Consider the following 22,344-nt stretch of genomic DNA (forward strand, 5'->3'; position numbering starts at 1 on the left):
GACTATAGGCAACAAAAAATGACCAAAAATCAAGAAAAAACCGGAAAAAAACCGGATTTTTATCGAGGGCAAAAACCCCAGGAAATTTTGATAAAATTTATTCCGGTTTTCCACACGGCGGTGGGAAAGGGGGGGGGGGGTGATCAATCACTGGTGATCACAATCACTGGTGATCACAATCACTGGTGATCACAATCACTAATTGAAAAACCGGTGTTTTTATAATAAAGATGATCATACACTACAACCACGATAAACCAGTACTCGTCTACGTGGTAAACTCGCGATTGCCTGTTTACCGCGCGTACTATGGAGATGGTCTCGGTAGCACCATTGCGGGTTTATTTACAAGAATGGCTCCAAAAGTAGCGCCGTTAGCCAAACAATTAGGAATGAAGGCTATTGATGTTATTCGTGATAAGGGTATTAGTGCTATTGGAGATGTTGCCGGAAAGGCGCTTTCAGCCGCGCGGTACAAACTAATGTCGTTGGTGAGAAGAAAAAAACAAAAACCACCGGTGATGCCATCAACGACAGTGATGCCTGCAAATGTCAGTAAAGTAATAAATAACGCCGTGGAAGAAAAACTAGAGTCGTTGGCGGCGACGACTCCGCCAATGGCGACTTCGCCATCCACCGATGCGGCAACCAACGCGCTCATGAACGCGATAGCGGGAAGTGGTCTACGACGAAAAAATCGCAATTGAAAACACCGACATGAATAATAATAGAAATGTTTGCGCGTACCGCTGATCCCGCGTTTGATATGGACGCCCCAGTGCGCAGGGATGATTCTGTCCGTGATTATCAATATTATTCTTATTATGCAGCACAACCTGACCTACGATCGCGAATTGAACTTCAAGTCCAGGATACCAGTAAATATTTTCTGCCGTGTGAAGCGTTTATCGAAATTGAGGGAGAACTCGTGACAAATGCTGCCGATAATGCACCATACGCAGATGACGATCGTGTTCGAGTTGGCTTCGTTAAGAACGGTATCATGGCGTTATTTGAGAGCGCCAGATATCTTATTGACGGGCGAGAAATTGAATCAATAGAACGCGAGGTTGATGTTGCAACAACGATAATTGGGTTAGCGAGATACTCGGATGATTATACAAGATCGGCGGGCCCATCTATGATGTTTGCAAAGGATACCACTAACAATGCAATATGGCATGCTGCTGGCGTCGCTGCCGGTAAAGTCATTTTAACTAAAATGGCATTGTGGATGCCGGTGCTGACTCCATCAGTTACCACGGAAGCACGATTGTTATCATTTATGGAACAGGGAGGGAAATCGTTGTTGAGTTGGCTAGCGGTAACAACTGATGCTAAAGAGGATAACGTCGCCGATACGTTTACATGGCACCTGGCATCAAAACAGGGTGTTTCAGCCCCGCGTCATATATTCATAGCGCTACAGAATAGGGAACGATTGGGCAGTCAAGAACGCAGCCATATGATATTTGATCAATTAGGAGTCAGGGATGTTTCGCTGAGAATAAACGGACAACAGGAACCATCCGAGGATATACAGCTTAATTACGGCGACAACCATATCGCACGTGTGTATCATCGATTGCTGTCATACATGGGCCGTGATCAAAACGTCGACACTGGTTTGCAAATATCGCAACTTGATTTTAAAAACCTGTATCCGATTTATTATTTTTCGTTGGAGCATCTTGATTTAACGAGACAATCCGTCGTTGATATACACTTCCGAGCTCGTATAGCCCCGGGTGGTGTTAATTACAGAGCGGTTGCTGTCATTCTCAGCGATAAATCAATGCTGCTGGAAGGTGTTGGCGGACGAATGAGAATCGTTGATGCGCCAGTGGAAAACATGTAATTGAAAGCACAAACACGTTTACAATAAAATGTCGTATAGTGTCGTCAGTGTAGAGTTGATTGATGGTCAAGTCAGGAAATTACGATCAAAGTCGGCTAAACAATGAGGGACCACAATAACGCTGAAGCCGTCGCAGATGGCGGGTGGTAATCATAAGATATCGTTGACGGCGCGTCAAATAAAACATTTCAATAATGCGATGAAGAATAAAAAGGGTGTTCAAATAGATTTTTCAGCCGCAGCGATTAAAAACATGGAAAAGACCGGTGGGATATTTCCGCTGTTAGCTGCGATTCCAGCGTTGATTGCCGCGGCGGCCCCAGCAGTGGCTAAGGCGGCGGCGTTGGGGGCCGTTGGTACCGCGGCGGGAATGGCATTGAAAAAGGCAACCGGGAAAGGCTATAAAAAAAAACGACCCGTAGCCGGAAGGGGTCTAAGACTACCGGGAACCCCGTATTCATGGTACTCGGGAAAGGGTCTAAGACTACCGGGAACCGTTTATTAACTCAAGAGTCTATGACTCCAATGTCTAATTTTGATTTAATAGACGCCGCAAACGCGTTAGCGATAAAAAACTTCAGAGGTGTTTTTATGAGGGATCAATTACCGGCGGCACCAAGGAATATTGAAACCGGTATAATTAACCTCGATGGGTCCTCCGGAGCGGGAACTCATTGGGTTGCGTACGCGATTGATCCGCGTGCGATCGTCTATTTTGATTCATACGGGTTAGCCCCGCCGAACGAGTTCATGCGGTATATCCGGGCGTGTTCGGCCCGGGTTTTTTATTCCACGCTGCCAACACAGCGATTAAGCGACCCACCGATATGTGGCCGTGAGGTATTGAACGTACTCGCGGAGATTTCATCATCGCGAAAACCACCTCATGTGGTTGTAAACGAATACACTAGTGGGGTCGTAGAGGCCCGGCGGGTTAATTAGAAACGCCGTTTTTTTTTACAATAACGATGATTGATATTTGGGGACGACCGGTTTCGGCGCTGAAAGAATCCACGGAAACGCTCGCCACCGATGACATAAAAAAACTAATTGAGGATGAAATCGCTGATACGTTGAATTTAACAAGTGTTGACCCAGGTGAAATAGTTGTATTTCAAGACCGCCAGGGTAAATTGAAATCCAGTAATGTGTCGCTGGATGACATTTTAATACGACAGCGTGATGCCGCCGAGGACGCTATCGCGTTGTATACCAGCGACGGACGACTCAAACCGGGTGAACATCTATCGACGATAACATTAGTCAAAGACGGTTTTATAAGGTTGGATAGATCGGTGTCCGAACTTGACGCGCAGGTGAAAAAATCTGCCACCGAGGTGAAAAAATCTATCACCGATATACAGCTCACTACCGCTAGTTTTTTCGGGACCCCGACGGTAACCGAACCGAATATTACAACAATAAGGAATACTATTTTGGATTTTGCAACGCTGTCGGGCCAATTTTACACGTTACGAAAAAATGTTAACAGGATCGATGACAACTTTGATAAATTTTTTGGTAAAAAAAAAATACCAAGCTGGATGAAATCACAACAACTATAAATGATATCACTGCGTATGGACAGGAAATAGAAACAATCAAACTTGATGTTGCAACGAACAGAAATGGTGTAGACGTGCATGAACGGGAAATAGAAATAATCGGCGCTAATGTTGCAACGATCATAAATAATGTAGACTCGCATGGACGGAAAATAGAAACAATTAAAACTGATGTTACAACGATCATAAATAATGTAGACTCGCATACACAGGAAATAAGAACATTCAAAACTGATATTGAAGCGAACAAAAAGGGTGTAGACGCGCATACACAGGAAATAGGAACAATCAAAACTGATATTGAAGCGAACAAAAAAAATATAGACGCGTATTGGCGGGGAATAGGAATAATCAAAACTGATGTTGCAGCGAACAAAAAAGGTATAGACGTGCATACATATGAAATAGGAACAATCAAACTTGATGTTGCAGCGAACAAAAAAAGTATAACCGAGAATACACGGGAAATAGAAACAATCAAAACTAATGTTGCAGCGAGCAAGAATAATATGGACGCGAATTTGCTGAGAATGGAAATAATTAGAACTGATGTTGAAGCGATTAAAGACGGCCTACCGAGAGTAGCAGAGCAATTCGAAAAAATAAAAACCCCTCATGAAAACATCATCAACACAGTATACACAATTCGGCATGGATCATTCGATTGGACTCCCACACAGAATACAGTAAATATTACCGCAACTGTTAAGGGCATTTATCGATTGACACTGGTTTCAATGATGCAGTTTAATATATTATCGTCGAGTTCATCCGGGTTTAACAATACAATATCAACAATTATAGACAGGAACGCAACTGAACAGTTTGCAATTTATGCCGTTGATGGAAATTTAGCCGGGGCAAACATCACATGGTATGTGGAATTTGTAGCGAATCTAATTAATTAAAAACACTAGCTCTTTTAAAATAAAAATGACCACCAGGGTAATTGAATCAGAGGTATCACCGACGTCACATCAATATCGATTCGATACCGCAAAAGAGTTCTCCGCGAACTTGAAAACTCTTTCCGAACAATACCGTGCAAAAATAAAAAAATACCGCAGAAAAATAACCACCATCGACGCGGTCGTGTACTCGGTGTCGGGTATAGTAGCCGGTACCGGTGTTATTTTATCCACGGTGACCACGATAGCCCCGATCGCTGTTCCAATCGCTATCTCCGCGATGACAACAATTGCTGGAGTCGCCAACGCAATCACTAAAAAGATATCATCGTGTTTTCAGAAAAAACTCGACGAGTATACAGTAAAACATCAAATAGCATCCGACGCGTACTCGAAATTATCCGGGTTGATCTCGTTATCGATTGATAATTTGTTCATATCCGATGTTGAATTCTCCACGATGGTCCAGTTGTATAGCTCCGCGATGTCAAAAATCGAGGATTTTCAACTGGAAGCCGGAACCACCTGGTTGTTGAAATTAGACACTAAAAACAACGAATAATAATAATGTCGCTGAACCCCGAGGGGTTTCAGTTGCTTCAACGGATCGCGGAGAACACCGCTCCGGTACAAACAAATATGATATCGATAACGTCAACGAAACCCGAATTCAGTGTGAACTTCCCATCGCCGGTTCCAGTGAAGGAAATAGCGCTGGCAAAATTGCGAATATATCACAGTTGGCCTAATATTCGAGCGGACGCATTTAACGGACAACAGCCTAATAACTCGCTGGTTTTTGCACGGACAAATAAACCCGATGGGACCCCAGACTGGGAGGAGGTTACAATACCAACTGGGTCATACCAAATAGAACAAATCAATAAAGAATTTCAGCGCAGGATAAAATCGATCACAGGAAAGGAATCAAAAATCGCTATTACGGTTCATGAACCGACGTTATCGTCGACGATTGAAATAAGCACACCGGGGTATATGGTTGATATTTATAACAGTTCAATAAGAACCATACTAGGATGGCCCGAGAATCCACCTCGTGAAACCCCCCGAGGACTTGCACACGAATGCGCAATCGTATCATGAAATTACCCCCCGGTATCTAGATAAATTATCTATTATAAAAAGCACGTTATCACCCAGTTGGTTTTTATTTCAAGACAGGAATATCATGCAGTGGTATTTTCAGCATAAGGAAACTACTGAATCGGTCGCCATATTAACATTTATTTTAAGTGATATCACTGATACTTTTGTCGAGATTAATCATTATTACCAATTGCAACTAGAACAGCTACGGGAAACAAAAGAACGAAAACACGTTGAGGTGTTAAATCAACTTATATCAGACATGGAATATGTCAATGAACGAATCGTTAAAATGATATCCGATAACAGCGATGGTAGTAAACAAAAATTCCTAACCGAGTATAATATCACAGAAGCCGATTTACCCGATTTCAAGTTTCCAGGATACAACGCGACAGAACTAAGAAAGTCTCTTAATGATTTTCTCGGTCCATCAACTTATATCCTCAGACACGATAACGGAGATGGTGGTAGGCATATTGCTCCATACAACGTAAATATCGCATCGGTGATAGCGATTAATCTAGTGTGCGATGTTATCGAAGGGAGTTACCAGGTGGATACCAAGCAATCAAATCAGGCTCAACAGGGGTATATCCTTTATTCATTTTCACCAACAGCCCCCCCGGGATTTTTAATCGTTGAGAGTCCAATTAATCCGGTCTATATGCGATGCCATGATCGGTTTTTAACGAGAATTAATTTTAGAATTACCGATCAGTCAAATAACCTAATTGACCTACAAGAGGAGGAGTTAGTGATCACTCTGTTTGTAAGATCATAGCAGCGGGGGGGGGGGGGGGGCGATGACATCGACGCGGTCGTCGCTGTGTTTACCGGACGCTGACGACGCTGGGATCGACGCGCAGAAGGTATTAATTAAACCAAATGACGTCCGGACGATCCCCTCGACGACGACGTCGTCTTTTTTTTTACCGGGCGCTGACGACACCGGATCCGCTGAGTGCAGAAGGTATCAATTAAGCCAAATGACGATTGGACAAAATGTCGGATTCGCCCCCCCTGCTGCTAACTGTCACACTGCAGACATCGTAGCAATATGACTGAAAATTTTTAAAGCTACGTTAAAAATCCAAATAACACACACACACACTTCCAATCATGTTTTGTGCACATGGTTCTACTTCCTCCAAGAGTATTGATTTTCCATTAGTTTGTATGCACAATATCACAACTGTAGTTCACAGTTACCTACCCGTTCTTTACTATTTTACTGTTTTTGGAACACACGAAATGTATGCTCTATAATAATCTGTTATTCTCATACACATATTTTTTTAATGTCGATCTTGCCCTTAATGATTCTGCTGCTGTGTATTTATATACATATGTAACATGGTGGATGGACATGGTTGTTGTTGTTCTAGGGTTTAACGCCATTTTTCAGCACAAGATAGGCTATACATGGTGGCCAGTATAACTGGTGGATGAAGAACCCTGGAAAACCCAGGGAAGAACCATCGACCCATGAGAAGCTACTGGCTGGCTTTCCCCATGTACCCATGATAGCTGAGCCTTGGATTCGAACCGACAAAGACAGAGGTGAGATGGCAGTGATCCGGAACGGTGAGTGCTTTAGACCACTAGGGCCCCCGATGGACATGGTATTAGCATATGTACACAAGAAACCTACAGGTACAGCAGTGTTTGAAAAATTCTGTACCCTGATACTTGGAACTACCAGAATGTTTGCTATAGGCTACAGGCAGTTGAATCCAGACTAACAAATGGCATAATGACATGTTCTACATCTCGCCCCCCCCCCCCAAGCAACTATAAAACTGCTTCAACAATAGAATGATTCATAATTACTCAGAAAATAGAAAGGTCTTACAGTTTAACAATGTTTCTGGGGACAATGACTGAACTTTAGCTACCTCATTTTTTTTCGTGTAGCCTGACAAGCAAATTCCTATGTGATTTTAGTGTATGTATGTGTAACAATCCGCAGACACATGTTCCGATTAAGGGAAATTAATGACTAACTCGTGCTTTTCTTGTATCATCTATTTATTCATAAAATCACATCATCAAAAATAAATACTATCACTCATGTATACAAAATTACATGAATACCAGGTTATAAATTACTGTAAAGAAAAAAATATTTCCTTCATGCATTTGCTACCTTAAACAAATACATGTATTTCTTTTTCTGGGATATAAAGTACCTTAAAACTAATGTTCACAAAGAAATTTGATCTGAAAACACTCTTTTAAAACAAAGATGTGTACCAGAAGTATTGACAAAAAAATATAGTTGCTGTTAATGGAATTTTGTAAAACATTCTGTATGATGGACAGATGAATATATTACTGTAAATATAACTTGTCCCGACTATTTCATAACAAAGTAATAAAAAAATTTCTGGACTGTGTACCAGTTTTATCTGAAACAAAAAAAAAATTAAAGATTATAGCAGGACTTAACAAGAATACAGAACAGTTGAAAAATAAATACTTGTATATTGCTAGCATGTGCAAATAACACAAAAGATTGACAAAAAATAGAATATGATATGACACTGCTGCTTTCACAAATGGATCTACACCTAATGAAGTGGGCATCATCTTAGTTTAAATAAACATTATCTTATGTTGTTCTGCAATATGTATGTATTTCAAACTTAAATTGTGAAACAGTTTCAAAAAATCTGTAGAGAAATATATAAAACAGTTTCATTTTTGATGTTCACTAAAGAATGATGCGTCAAGTATTGTCCACTAAAAATATGAACTGTGGTCACACTGTTGCAATTCGAGCATTGTAGTTTCCAAGATTCTTTTGTCTCATGTCCCTCAAATTTTGACCTTGCTAAATACTGTACATACTCTTTTATAAGTCGAGTTATACAGCAAACAACAATAATTGTGTTCTGCCATAGCACAATGTGTATGCAGACCAGGGTATATGTTTGTTGTACTGAATACTCCGAACAAACTGCAGATCCAAACGCAACAGCAGACCTGTTGCTGTGCAGTTTGCAGTTGGACTTGACTTAGAAGCAATGGTACTTGACTTATAAGCAATGGTACTTGAACTTTTATAGTTAGCATTATATTATAATCTTATGCTTACTGTTGAAAAATAATACAATGAAAAAGTTTTTTTTGTTTTGTTTTTGTTTTGTTCCAGGCTTGTGATAAGAATTAGTTTGATATGGCATATAAATCTGCCATGGTCATTAATAATTTTCAGTACCATGGATAGCACAGGTGACATATGATAGTCATATTTGATTATTATAAATGACACATACAGTCAGTTTGCTATATATATATATATATATATATATATATATATATATATATATATATATATGCAATTAATTTTGGCTGAAAGATGTTATCTTGAGTCTTACTCTGTCATAAACTGAACATTTGTGGGTTTTTTTGTGTTGCAAGACTTGCCAATTGAGTCTCTAGTGTTTACAACTGTTTTCTTGGTACCTTTGATTGTTCTGTGCTAAAAGCTACACAAGAACGTCTTTACGTGGACAGCAAAGACACAAATCATGCAGTGATAAACCACTTAATGTATAATTGAAACTACTGTAACAAATGTGTGAATGCATCATAATGCCGGCCAAGGAATAAAATGAGCAGTCTAGTTAGGCATATAGGCATATATATATGTGATCCATTGTGCCATATACAGATAAAATCACACTGAAGTTTTGTAATTCTGAAGGTGACCCCAAAAGTCATGCACAACTAAAGTTACAAATAATGCAGAACTGTCAAATAATAAACTCAATAGTACATAAATACATTTTATAAAACCAAAATATTGTGTAAAATCTGTGGTCCTTACTATAATGGTGTGCAGGGAAGCCATGAAAGTGTACTGTGATATAGACAAGGTCACCTTATACAGAGGTACATTATACATACTACAGGAATCCCTCAACATAATGCTGTATAATGGAACCAAGAAAAGTGTACCATGATATAGAAATGGTCACCTTATACTGGATACATCACAAATAGTACAGAGATCCCTTACTATAATGCTATTTAATGGAGCCAAGAAAATGTATCTTGACATAGACATAGTCACATTATAGTGGGGTACATTATACACAGTAATTGGATCCCTCACTATAATGCTGTACAATGGAACCAAGAAAAGTGTACCATGATATAGAAATGGTCACCTTATACTGGGGTACATTATACATTGTATAAAGATCTCTCACTATAATGCTGTTAAATGGAACCATGACAATGTACCATGGTATATTCAAGGTGACCTTATACTGGGGTACAATATACACAGTACAGAGATCCCTCACTATAACACTGTTCAGGGAAGCTATAGAAATGTACCATGATAAGCAAGATTGCCTTGTAATGGGGTACACTGTATGGACAAATATAATTCAATATCATGGGGACTGTCATTTTGAGGGTCAGTGCAAGTAAAAAAAAAAAAAAAAAAACAGGACTGGATGATTATCTAAATAAACAAGGGTCATCAACTATTTTGTGGTGAAGACTCCCTGAAAAAGTTGTTGTCCCTGAATTCCTTATATTCTGGTAGTTCTAGTTTTTCCTCTGCTTCTTTGATGTCTGCTTGAATGGCTTTGATTAATTCATCTGAAATAAAGAATTCAATATAATTCAATATTATATGCATTCAGTCTGTTTTTTCTAAACCTGGTCTCGTAACAGTTAATAGTTTCCATGATCAAAATGATTGAGAGCCTCTCTGTATTAGCTTTCACAGAACATTACCATTTGGAAACTGATGCTATTTATGCAGCCTGTAATGTTACCTGGAAAACAACCTTCATAGACCAGCATAAATTTAAGTTACCATCCCTGGCATTTTAATTTATAGCTAATGGCATTAAGATTTCATTTCTTAATATTAGACAACAGTAATTACACCACTCCACCATAATTACTTCCCTAAATATATCTGGTGAACCTGCTTATATAATTACAAGATCAAGAGATCTTAATTTCTGTTAAAGTACGTATCAAAAACACAGAAATGAACACTGATACAGACTTGGTTTGTGAAAACCAATTATAACAATCATCCAATATACAAACATTTTCAAGGTTGAACATACAATTGTGATAGTATGGATCATACATAAAAACAATTTTTTGAGTTTACTAAACGGTTTTGTTCTATAGTTCTTACTTTATCATAATACATTAGGACAGCCATTACCTTCTAAATCCAACCCTCACAACCTTAAGTTTTAAATACAAAAGTGATTAAAGTCATTTGGCTACCTAGCTGGAAATCAGACAAGAGTTACCTCCCTGTGATATGGGGATTGGTGCCAAATCCCCCAACCAAACATCATTTACTAATGAAGCAGGTATACACACTATATCAGGGTTTAATAAACCATGGGGAGAATTGGAGGCTGTGCCCATACTGTGATCCTGTATTATTGAATAAACATACTGTACTGAAAAAATTGATTTCTTCTACAAATACATCACCTGATCATAATACATCAAGAGAATAGGCATAAGGCAGAGTAACATCCTCTTACCCTGGTGAAGGTTCAATCATTGGTTATATAAAGCAGCTTAAAATCTTATGAGAGATACAAGCTTGGATGCCTGGACATGACTTGTATAAAAATATCTCTCATGCAAATCCTTGGAGGAATAGCGAGGAGCTGCTGAGTAACTAAGGAAGGTAGACTGTTGCACTGCTGCTATTTGCCCCTACTGATGAAACTGAGCCTGGGGATGAAAGGTCTCTGAAACAAAAGCCTGAGAAAATCATCTCTGCCCTCTCATGTATTTGATAATGTTACTCATTTGGTTTGGGGTTAGTACTCTATATGCTGAGTGTAAAATCAAATTTGCTTCCAGTGTTATACCCCCCCATCTCCTTTTTCAAAAGTTTGCTTTCTGAACCAGTTCAAAGCAGGAGCCTGTTCTTAGAATCAAAAACATAACTGTCAAAAGTGAAACCAAGCCATGATGCTGGAACTACATATAGATCAGATCAACCAACAAAGCTAGCTTTTCACTGAAGCTGGTGCTGTCTGCAGCCAATTAATATCTGATGCCAAAGTCCACTACTGGCTATCCTAGAAAAGACCACCATAACTAAGGTATTGTGGCATGTCCAGCACTAGCCAAAAAATAAGTTACCATGATAGTAATGCAAAACAAAATGTAGTACAGCTTTGAAATCATGTTCTGGTTATAACAAGAATGGTGGTGGCACTCCAAGTAAAACCCATGATGATCAGGCTATTTAAATTTCTTCTGGACCAATATGGTTTACACAGTCAGTGTTCTGAAGGAAGCTGCTAACTGATTCAGCTGTGGTGTCCACTCCATCTTTGCTTACAAGATGAATTTACTGAGCTAATACATTTTTTTTTACTAGTGCACTGTTGCAAGCATAGTTTGAATTGCATATCTTAAAATGAAGATAGGTCTGCTTGCTAAATTCCACAAACTAATATACTTGCACTCCATGTACCAAGTCCGGCTCACTTGTAATTAAAGAGAGCAAACAGGTGAAATCAGTCAAGCATCATGCTAATTTACTGTGATAAGTAGAGATGCTAATGAAAAACACAATGACCTAAATTAATTACATAAATAATCTGATAAGATGAATGAAAAACAACTACCTGACATAATCCATGTACCAGGTTGAGTACTGAAATGAACTGAAGGACTCTTAGACATCAGGCCAGGTAATTGGAATGCAGCTGACATGAATATTGGAAGATGAAGATAGAGAAATAAAGTGAGAATCCTTCATCTATTACACAAGCAAAGAAAGGAACGGGAAGAAATATAGCTGGAGTATATTTACCTGTTGTGAGAAAACTCTACAGAATCACTCAAATGTTGAGGCACAAGTAAATTAAATTGTGTGAGGTCTTTAAAAAATATATTTCCTAACTCAAGTAGAAGTAGTAACTGATGTACACATGTATGGTCAAGATTTGGCACTGATTCTTCTATGGGACAATCCCTCTAATCTGACTTCCATCAATGATGACTTTAAGAACTTTTGCTGCATAAATCGAATTGTAAGGTTTGGATATGTGGTTGTACTCCTAATGTAGTATCATTAGGTAATGCATTTTTGAAAAATACAAACAAATCACCCACAAATGCTTACAATGACATAAGTCTAAATACCATAACATTGTGAAATCAAAAGGATAAAACAGCATTTGCAATAACTCTACTTGCTAATTGGCCAAGTTAGCATTCTGTCAACTCATGAGGAATGAATGGTCCTCTGATACAATGTCACAAGATGTGACAGATTATCATACAATGTTATAAGATGTGACAGATTATCTAGCTGTTTACAAAACATGAAAGGTACTGACATCACTGTTACATCTGGTGGAGGGTGAGCTTAATTTCTTCTGATGTTCACATACTTATTCAGTTGTCAAGCAGGCATTTTGACAATGGACCTTAAACATGGGATTGACTACAACTTTACTGGTACACCAATCTGTGCGTACTGCATATCAGCTTGATGTATATCAAAAGTACAGTAGAAATTGTCTTGAAATCCACCATTTCTGTCAAATATAATGGTCTCTCATGACAGGTCATAACTCTATATAACCAGTATATCTGTGCAAGGAGAACCTGGTCTCTCAAGACAGGTGTTCTTTCATAGCAGTGGTCTCACAAGACAGGATATACTGTATGTCATAAAATTTATTGACATTATATGCCAAGATGCTATCAAATCATGTCAGGAAGTTTTTGAGAAGTAAGTTTTCAGTTTTTATTTGATGGCAGACTGGCATCATTTGTACAAGCTTGAAACCCATCTATACCAGGATGCTGCCAAACTTGGCAATGTTCAACATTATTTTTGGTAAGAAGTAACTGAAAGGTTTTATGTTGTTAGTAAAATATCTAACCAAGCAATGTGCAAACTGGTCACACAGTTATTGAGAAGTTGCAAACAGCACTGAATGATGCACAACTACCAATGCACAACAAAGGACTTTACCATAAACTCATAGAGACATATGGCGGGGTGATTTAAAAAAAGAAAATAAGCAGTAACAAACAAACAAAAAAAATAACAAGCAAAAATACCTACAAGTCTACTTACCTAAGGATTTAAAATCTCTCATAGATCGTATATATCCTAACATCACAACTTTCAATTCGGAGCCATAAAAATCTTCTTTAAATTCATTAATTATGTGTGTTTCCTGGAAAATTAAATGCATATGATGTGTGTTAAAAGTGAACATGAAGTAACATGTGCAGAATAATTATTCAGCACAAATTAGATGAAAATGTATTTGAACAAATAGGATAAACAATTACATGAATTAAATAACCCAATAATTATGGGTAATTGTATATAATCTTGCCTGGGCAAGAATAAGTATAATCTGAAGTCACCACTGGAAAACAGATTTACAAAAAAAAACAACAAATTGCACAAAAAATAAATAATATGAAGTTTTGATATATTTTGATCCAATAAATTAAATTTGAATGGAATCGTCTTGTGGCCTGATTAGTAGTTGAGAAAAAATGAACTCTGGAAATTAAGAACAACTGTATCACAGATCCTAAGTTATTTCCTAATTGTAATGCAACATAGAAAATCAAAGGAATGACAAACATCACCAATATCAGATACATGGAAAATTGAGGAATTTTTTCCTAGCAGGTGGGAGTTTGGAACAGGGAGTGTGAGTAAGATTGGCTTTTCAGACATGATTTTGGTATTTCATAAAGAAAGCTGAAAAAATTTAAAGGGGGATTTGGGAGTCCTTCCCCAACTTGGTCTAGAGGGGCAGCGCCGTTGATCTGGGGATCCAAGGGGCAGATGGCCCCCAGCCAAAAACGCATTTTACACTCATAAAACCTGCTCCTGGTGCAAGTTATGATCATAAAATAAACAAAAATAATTTGAAAAACTAATAAACTTACCAAAAATGTTCAACTTGACTTCACAATATTTATAGTCACATGAATTTGTTCTCAATGCTATTGATGCTGAAGTTATTTCATGTGCATGTCAGCGCTCACATCATAATTAAGTTACAATAATGTCTCAATTTTTGCAGAAAATATATTATACTTCTCTCTTTTCATAACAAATCTGTAAAATAAACACCCAAGTACATAAACTATATACAAATAATCCCATACATTCACTTGTCTTTTTCTCCAATGGACAGAACCTGTTGATATTGCAGTCATTCTCATTTTGTGGCTTTGGCAAAGATTTATTCAGCCTTCCTTTTTGTCACCATTGACTTCTTTTGGCTCAATGTGCAATTGTTTCTTTTCCTTCTCAATGACAGCCTTTTTCCTTTCAAGTTGGTGCATGTATTGGCAACATGTAGTGTGCATATTCTGACAGAGGGCTACATCTGTTCCCTCATGCAAGAAATCATTCTTCTTATAGTAATTGCACTTTTCCCAGATGCCTTCTGAGCTTTAATTTTTCCATATGCAGCTTCTCCTGTTGGTGCTGTTCCAAACTCTTCCAACCACTATTACCGTAGAGCCTAGGTCACAAAATGACAATCCTCTAGTGTTCAGTTTTCTTATAAACTGACTAAATTTCCATCAAAAATTCGCTCCAGCCATTCTCATTCCATATGTTTTTTTAAAACCTTGATCTAAACTTTCTGTGTCGTGGTCTCTCTCAACAACTCAGGATGCCATGTTTTGCAAGCATGCTTCTTCTTTCCATTGCCATCATTATTTATTACAAGAAGATTCATTGGGTGAATTTAAACTTTTGACCAATCAGAATACTCTTTACGAGAGCCATGTGCTAACTAATATATGGTACGATTAATTTACAAGGGTTGTTGTGGAATGGGTGCAGACAGACTATTTAAAAAACAATCTGGATTGGAGATGATTTAAAAAAACAGACTATATAAAGAAAAAGCTGGCTCATGTCAGGAGTGCTTTGAAACTGAGAAAAATCATGTCTGGCTTTTACTTCAGTGACTAAGAATAAATATAGGTACAGAAAGAAAATGACCAAATGCAGATACTCATAAACATACCCAGATAAACAGCATGCACATAATAAAAAAAGTAATTTTCTAATTTAAAGTCCATTTATTTTCATGGTTTATCAATCACAACTAACCTGGGGTCCTCTGGGGGTGTTGATACATTCTTAAAAGGATTTTATGGCACATTTAACACATTATTGGCTACATTAAGCTAAATGTCTTTCCCAAAGTCACAATTAGGCAATTGACCATGTTGGGCCTGAATGAAAACCGAGATCACTGAATTATGAGTCTGATGCCCTACCAAATGAGCCACTGTGGTTCCAATATAATAATAAAACCTGTGCAGAATACCACATTTCAGTAATTTGCTGCTTAAACTTTTTCCTCTACAATAGGTCTTATTTTCTCCCATACGGAAGTCCCATTCACATTTACCCAATACAAATCCCTGTTAGTTTTAAGGGCATAATGTCTGGCTCTAGATTAGTTGATTTTTCATTCCCTGCATGGGCCCTGAGTGGTCTAAAGCACTCACTGTTACGGATCACTGCCATCTCACCTCTATCTGTCTGGGTTTTGAGTCTCAGGCTCGGCTTACGTGGGTATGTGAGAAAGCCTGTCAGTAGCTTCTCATGGGTCAGTGGTTCTTCCCATGCTTTTCCTGGGTTCTTCCTCCACCTGTTATACTAGCTGCCATGTATATACTATCTTGTGTTGAAACATGGTGTTAAACCCTACAACAACTATTCTTTATAAACATTTCAATTTGTCAGTACCTAAAAAATCAACTTCACCATTTTAATACAAGAAGAAAAAGACTTTCATATATGAGATTTCACAACAGGAAATGAGAAATAAGAAAATCATACAGTCATTCCATAAGCAATTATCATATTACCCATGTATATTGGCTTATAAGTCCAACTGCTAACAACATAGACCATAATCTGCTGTCGCATAATGTGATTGCAGATCAGGGACTATGTTATTTATTTTCAATTGATTACTGTCATGGCATTATATAATTGTACAATGGCAGTAAATATTCAAAGTAAAATGATCTTTGTTCAATTTGCTCTTCTGTTGTCTTGTCAGGCTGTGTGTCTAAAGTTATAAAGTCAGCTGGGCAGATCACATGTTGGACAACTAAAAACATATTAGATATAAAAGATGGTCATGTATCCATTTTATAAAAGTCTGAACTGAAGGGTTGAAGAAGACCTTCAGATTTTCAAAGCCCTGATATAAAATACAGCCGAAAAGGGAATTTGTCACTGTGGTTCATTATAGGATGTTGGCCTATTTAAAGCTCATCTGTATAAAGAGAGATGGAGAATTATTTCACAAAGAAGAAAGACAATCAACATGAATCATCCTGATTTATATATATATTTTATTAAGTTTTATTTAACTGTTAAAACACAGTGGGAAATAATCCATTTTAACAAATACACCACAATTATCTCCCCTTTAAAACTAAATAAAAGAAAGGGCTCTTGAAAATCCCATTAATTTATATTGTAAATGACAAACTTTCACATGAATATGTAAAATTGGAATACAATTTTGTTAACTGCAATCTCACTCTTTTGATAACAGTGTGAGATTGCAGCTATCACAGTTCTTTGGTCCACATTAACATCATATCAAAGGTTCTGTAATTATTAAACATGTTGGTATTTTTACAAGAAGTTAGAGACAGAAAAACTGCAGAAAGAGAGAGAGTATTCTTTTTACTAGGAATTTACCTACTGTACATATCTTACAGAACAAAGTCCAGAAGGCATGAAAATTTATAAAGAAGTTTCATTTTTTCCAAGAATACAAACATACATGATAACATTTTTCTTGCTAAACCAGCTCTCACCATGTGTATTGTTTATGGTATATCTTTCTGAAACCTAACACAGAAACATATCTGTATCATCAACAATGCAATGTTACCATTGATTTTTTCTTGTTCTTGTAGTATGGATTCCAACCAATTGACATAACCATTTTATAGATTGGTTTATTGTCGACTCTGGCCCAGCCAAAATATACCCCTTCTCCTATTTCTTCTGGTAACTTGTCTACAACATCCTGTGGGAAGTTTGCTGAAAAGAAAAGGTAATGAATAATAAAAAATAAAAAAAAACAGAGTTCTTTCCCTTATGGCAGAGTTACACCTAGGATCCCCAAGGGCAGGGGATGTGTGTCCCCCTGTCCTCCATATTTATGTGACATGTAACATTTCAAAGCTACAAAGAACATAATAACATGGTACTTAATTGATCTGATTCACGGGACATCTAATTTCAGATTGAGCCCCCTCCTGTATTCAAAGATGAGTGCCCATATGGCTTGTAAAAAAAAATCTTGTTTGCCTATTAAAACAGATAGCTGTGACCAAATGCAGAATTTTAATTTCATGTTGTTAAAAGAAGTAAATTATTGATATTTATCTCCATGTGAACTAACTTTATGAAGATCATCAACTTACCATACTTCTATCAAAAGCTGTAAATTTTGTGTACAACGCAAAACATGTAATGAATGATTGCAGTTACATCCCTTTGTTAATATCTTTTCTCCTTATTGTTTTCTTATTTCTTAGGTTCAGCAGGAAAAAGTAGGGTCAGAATGACACTTTTTTATACTTGGCCATAATATACTTAATTCTTTACTTATTTCTCTTTTTATTAATGGTAAAGTTGTCCATATTCAGTTTAACATATTTTGGCAATATTCTGCAGGCATGATCGTGTGATTTGACTGATTTTTTTAGTACAAGAAATAAACCTTTGGTTATCTGGCTCAAGTATTATTTGATTATTGTTGTTCTTCAGCCAAACGAAATGACAGTCAGCCGATTGACTGACAGGATTTACTTTGGTAAAAAATGATGCATCAAAATAAGTTCAGTAAGAAAAACTAGATTCAAGCAGTGCAGCAGCTACATTTTCAGTCTAACATATTTTGGCAATACATGTATTCTGCAGGCACGAAAACATATGCATGTGAAATATACTAGACTGTGATCAGGTGAAATTAGAGGGGCCAAGGGTGCCAGGATATCAGATTTTCTGACCCCTGTACATTGGCCTAAAAAGGGTCAATTAGCAAAATAATGTTGGCCAAACATGTGTTTTCTGTGGAGATGGTTTGTTTTGCTTTAAATATAGTCAGTATTTTTTGTTTATTTTTTAAAGTAAAACTGTAATTAAAGTTGATAAATCTGTCACTGCAGTAAATCAGTGCTATAAGAATAAAAAATTTAGGAAACAGGCTATGGGCAGGTGACTTTAAAAAATCCAAGCCCTGACTCAAATCACTGAAGACTTGACAACAATTTCCATATTCTCAAAATGTCCCCTTTTTAAATATTTGTCACACAAAATTGTGCTTGCTACACTTCAAATATACAGGGTTCAGTAGGTAATGAGTTGTCATTAGTGTTCATCACTGCATTCGCTACAGACTGGATGGTAGAGGTATTTAAACTTTTCTGCAGGATTCTCTGCATGAATCATGATCACCGAGTTGTTCTAGATGACCTTAAATTCAGCATTGTCAAAACTGTAACTCATGATGTCTGATCACGAGATATGCGTGTCTTTGTTGAAAAATGAATATACAACACTTCTGGGACTGACCATTTCATTGAGGGAGGGGATCATAATATGTTCTTTAATGGAGGGCTTTACTGGTAATACAGCAGTAAAAAAACGCTTTTGTCCAGTATGGGTGCTAATGATTTATCAACATAAATCACCTGTGTAAACACAAGCATGTGCTTATTATTGTCTAACAATTAGTTTCATGGCTAAATAGCATTTTAACAAGATAATAAATAATAATGAGACTAATCAGAATGTTCAATTCAGCATGTCAAATGTCTTACATGCAGGTGGTGCTCCTATTTCTATAGGCTTGGTACACAGGAATGAAGTATGTCAATATGTGGCTTGCTGTATGTGCAAAGAGTTAAATGGCACCACCCCACTTCTTTTTGCTGGTGTGCTTCACAAAGTAAAAGTCCATCAATCAAGAGTTTTGAATTTAATTTTGCTGGGTTTTGTTTCCAATATAGCCTTAAAAAATTAATTACCTGAACATTATTCCGACAGCTGAAATGATCATGCTTTCTCTTTTATATATGAAATAGAGTCCATATTCAGAGTAACATTGCTGCTGTTCACCAACTTGTCAATAGTCTTTAATGAAGATGGCTTAAACATTCTTATTCAAGGCAATGCTACAGAAAAACTTTTTCTCCCACACACATTTAGAATCTCTTTCATTTAACTACTGATACTGGGTTGTTCCACTTGTGATTACATAACCTATACAAACTAGGACAATTAGCACAATGGGTCCAAAAATCAGTTTTCAAACACATCACACTAGCTATTGTATTGTCAGCCAGTGAAGTAATATGTGAAAATGGTGGTTTATACCTGACCTCTTAGCCTCTGTTTAAACTGCCCAAATGAAAGTTTTGCATCAGCTCCAACCATGACTGTTTACCATTTATACATGCCACTGAAACATATCACAATAGCTATGTCAACTAGTTAAGTAATACATGAAATGTTGGTGTATACTTGACCTCTTGGCCGTTCTTTAAGCTGCCCAAAGGCTAGTTTTCATAAGCTCCAAACATGAATACATACTATAGGCAATGTACATGTACTGAAATTATGTTTTCGATTCTCTTCTTAAAGAATACTGAAAATCGGTTTTGGGAGTGAAAATTGAAATTTTAGCATGACATGCCGTGTTCTGGCTGGTCAAGATCAACGAGATTTCCCGAGCAATTTAATGTTTTTTTTTCGACATGACTGACGGGCACCTCACTCAGAAGACAGAGCTGAGGAGGGACCTGGTCTGAAATTAGCGGGTCCCTGGGCGTTGGGCTATCGGTACTTTTAAGCACTGACAGTAAATGGTCTGCCTAAAAGGTAATACCTCTGAAATGAATACAGAACCATTTGAAAATTGTTTAAAGATTAAAATCTATGCAGAACACACGTTAAGTTGACTGACTGACAAGAGTCAATGACCGATGGGTTCTTCTATTATATCCGATTACCGTGCATTAAGTTAAACCAGTCTTTCCACCTATTATAGTCCTACGAGGCTACATTGTAGGACTATTCTCCCTACATACATTATAGATCACTAACACTAAATTTCAGAGATCAATCATCAACTCAGTTTCTTTAAAATATTTTTTTTTAAAGCTATAATACATTCCATTTTGAGTTACAACCACAAAAATACATGACAGCGAGTTCCGGGTCGAAATCGGGAACATTCCATGATGCTGCAATAATAAGATTATCATTGCGAATTTTCTGTTGGCAACCCCGTTTAAAACAGTTCTTATTACCTGTTGGAATTCCTAGCTCTTTACTCCCTCTTCCGAAGCCTTTAACAACCCTTCCTTCAGCAAAATGTGGTAATTTATTATACATGGCAATGTTACGAAACGTTTAACTCTTTTCACTGTTTTCTTCTAGACCGCATGAAATATATGGTAGCGTTGAAACGGTCAAGTTTAGGTCAATATCTTCAATTAGAGCAACCTCGGCTTTTTCTGTGAAACCAGAAGCAATCGGAATATCTTCGGCCTTTTCCATAGACTGCTATAAGTAAACACAAGGGTGTATAGTCATGTTCCCTGAGAGACCAATCTCTCTCTCTGTTACTCTTTGTTACAATGGCGAGTTAATGGTTAAGAGACAAACAATGAACCAGACTAAGAGGTAAAGAAGCATTCGGAAAATTTCGGCTTTTTTCTGGGAGACACAAATATCTATGGATTTATGTTGGCGCAATTCTTGAGACAGTTTAACTGTTGTTGTTGTTGTTGGGTTTAACGCAGTTTTTCAGCACAATATAGGCTATACATGGCGGCCAGTATTAATGGTGGAGGAAGAACCACCGAGCCACGATAAGCTACTGGCAAGCTTTCTCACATGACCTCATTAGCCGAATCCGAGACTCGAACCCACGCAGACAGAGGTGAGATGGCAGTGCTCCGTAACGGTGAGTGCTTTAGACCACTCGGCCACACGGGCCCCAACAATTTAACTGGTGAATTTTCATCCGACAATGACCTATTGCAGAGAAATGAGAATAATTTTACACTGAAGATACAAATAGAAACAAACTAATGATTTTTGTAGAAAGTATGCATGTGAGATTTTTACTGCGGCATTCAGGTTAATTCCTTATATAACTGGTGGCTTTTATACCGAACCAACACTGACACCAACCCCTCTTTTTTACATTCATTTTTGACAGCAAAGAGATATTTTGAATATTTTCCTGTGGCAAGGCAGCTAAAAGAATCATTATGTGCCTTATGCATGAATAAAGTTCACTAGTAATATAACAAATTAGCACACTTTTCATCACCCCTCAACCATCTCGACTTTTTATGTATTTACCTCTGTAGGACATTCGTTGATACGTAAGCCAAGATGGCTGTTCATTTGCAGCCACAGTTACGCATTCGATCTCCAGTGCTAGTCTAACTGACTGGCAGTCACCAAACAAGCCAGCCCATTTTCAAGCCTAACTCAAAGTAAATCAAAACGACATTACAGATTTAGCTTTTGTGTGAATTTATAAGTGCTAGGCTTATCATAATTAGGTTCATGCCTTCTACCTTAAAAATTAGGTCTCAATGAATATTTTCCTATTTTGACACATACTCATCATAAGCCTGCCACTTGCAAATTTACACAGAAGCTAAATCTGTAATATGGTTTAGATTTACTTTGAGTCAGATTTGAAAATGGATAGGTTTGTTTTTTCTGACTGCATGTCACAGTCAGGCTAGCTTTGGAAATCAAATGCGTAACTTGGGCTGCAAATGAACATCCAACCTAGCTTACGTATCTGCTATACACAGGGAC

At 37.5% G+C, this 22,344-nt stretch overlaps 1 protein-coding gene across 1 annotated transcript; it reads right to left on the reverse strand.

The window, feature by feature from the left end:
• Positions 1-7,451: 7,451 nt before the first annotated feature.
• LOC149793765 (riboflavin kinase-like) lies at positions 7,452-21,014 on the reverse strand. Its single transcript, XM_089967752.1, has 4 exons — positions 20,811-21,014; positions 17,381-17,532; positions 13,549-13,651; positions 7,452-10,058 (listed from the first exon to the last, which is right to left on the reverse strand). The coding sequence occupies exons 1-4, from the start codon at positions 20,893-20,895 to the stop codon at positions 9,937-9,939; spliced, it is 462 nt and encodes a 153-aa protein (XP_089823878.1). The 5' UTR covers positions 20,896-21,014; the 3' UTR covers positions 7,452-9,936.
• Between the last annotated feature and the right edge of the window lie 1,330 nt (positions 21,015-22,344).

The sequence above is a fragment of the Sinohyriopsis cumingii genome, chromosome 8, assembly GCF_028554795.1.
Source record: "Sinohyriopsis cumingii isolate HCF-2022 chromosome 8, ASM2855479v2, whole genome shotgun sequence".
NCBI classification, from domain to species: domain Eukaryota; kingdom Metazoa; phylum Mollusca; class Bivalvia; order Unionida; family Unionidae; genus Sinohyriopsis; species Sinohyriopsis cumingii.

Coding starts and splice junctions, on each gene's coding strand:
- LOC149793765 (XM_089967752.1), bottom strand. CDS start 20,895: ATGTATAATAAATTACCACATTTTGCTGAAGGAAGGGTTGTTAAAGGC. Junction 13,652..17,380: donor AGAACAAGAAAAAATCAATG/GTAACATTGCAT, acceptor TTAATTTTCCAG/GAAACACACATAATTAATGA. Junction 10,059..13,548: donor GAGAGATTTTAAATCCTTAG/GTAAGTAGACTT, acceptor TCTTTATTTCAG/ATGAATTAATCAAAGCCATT.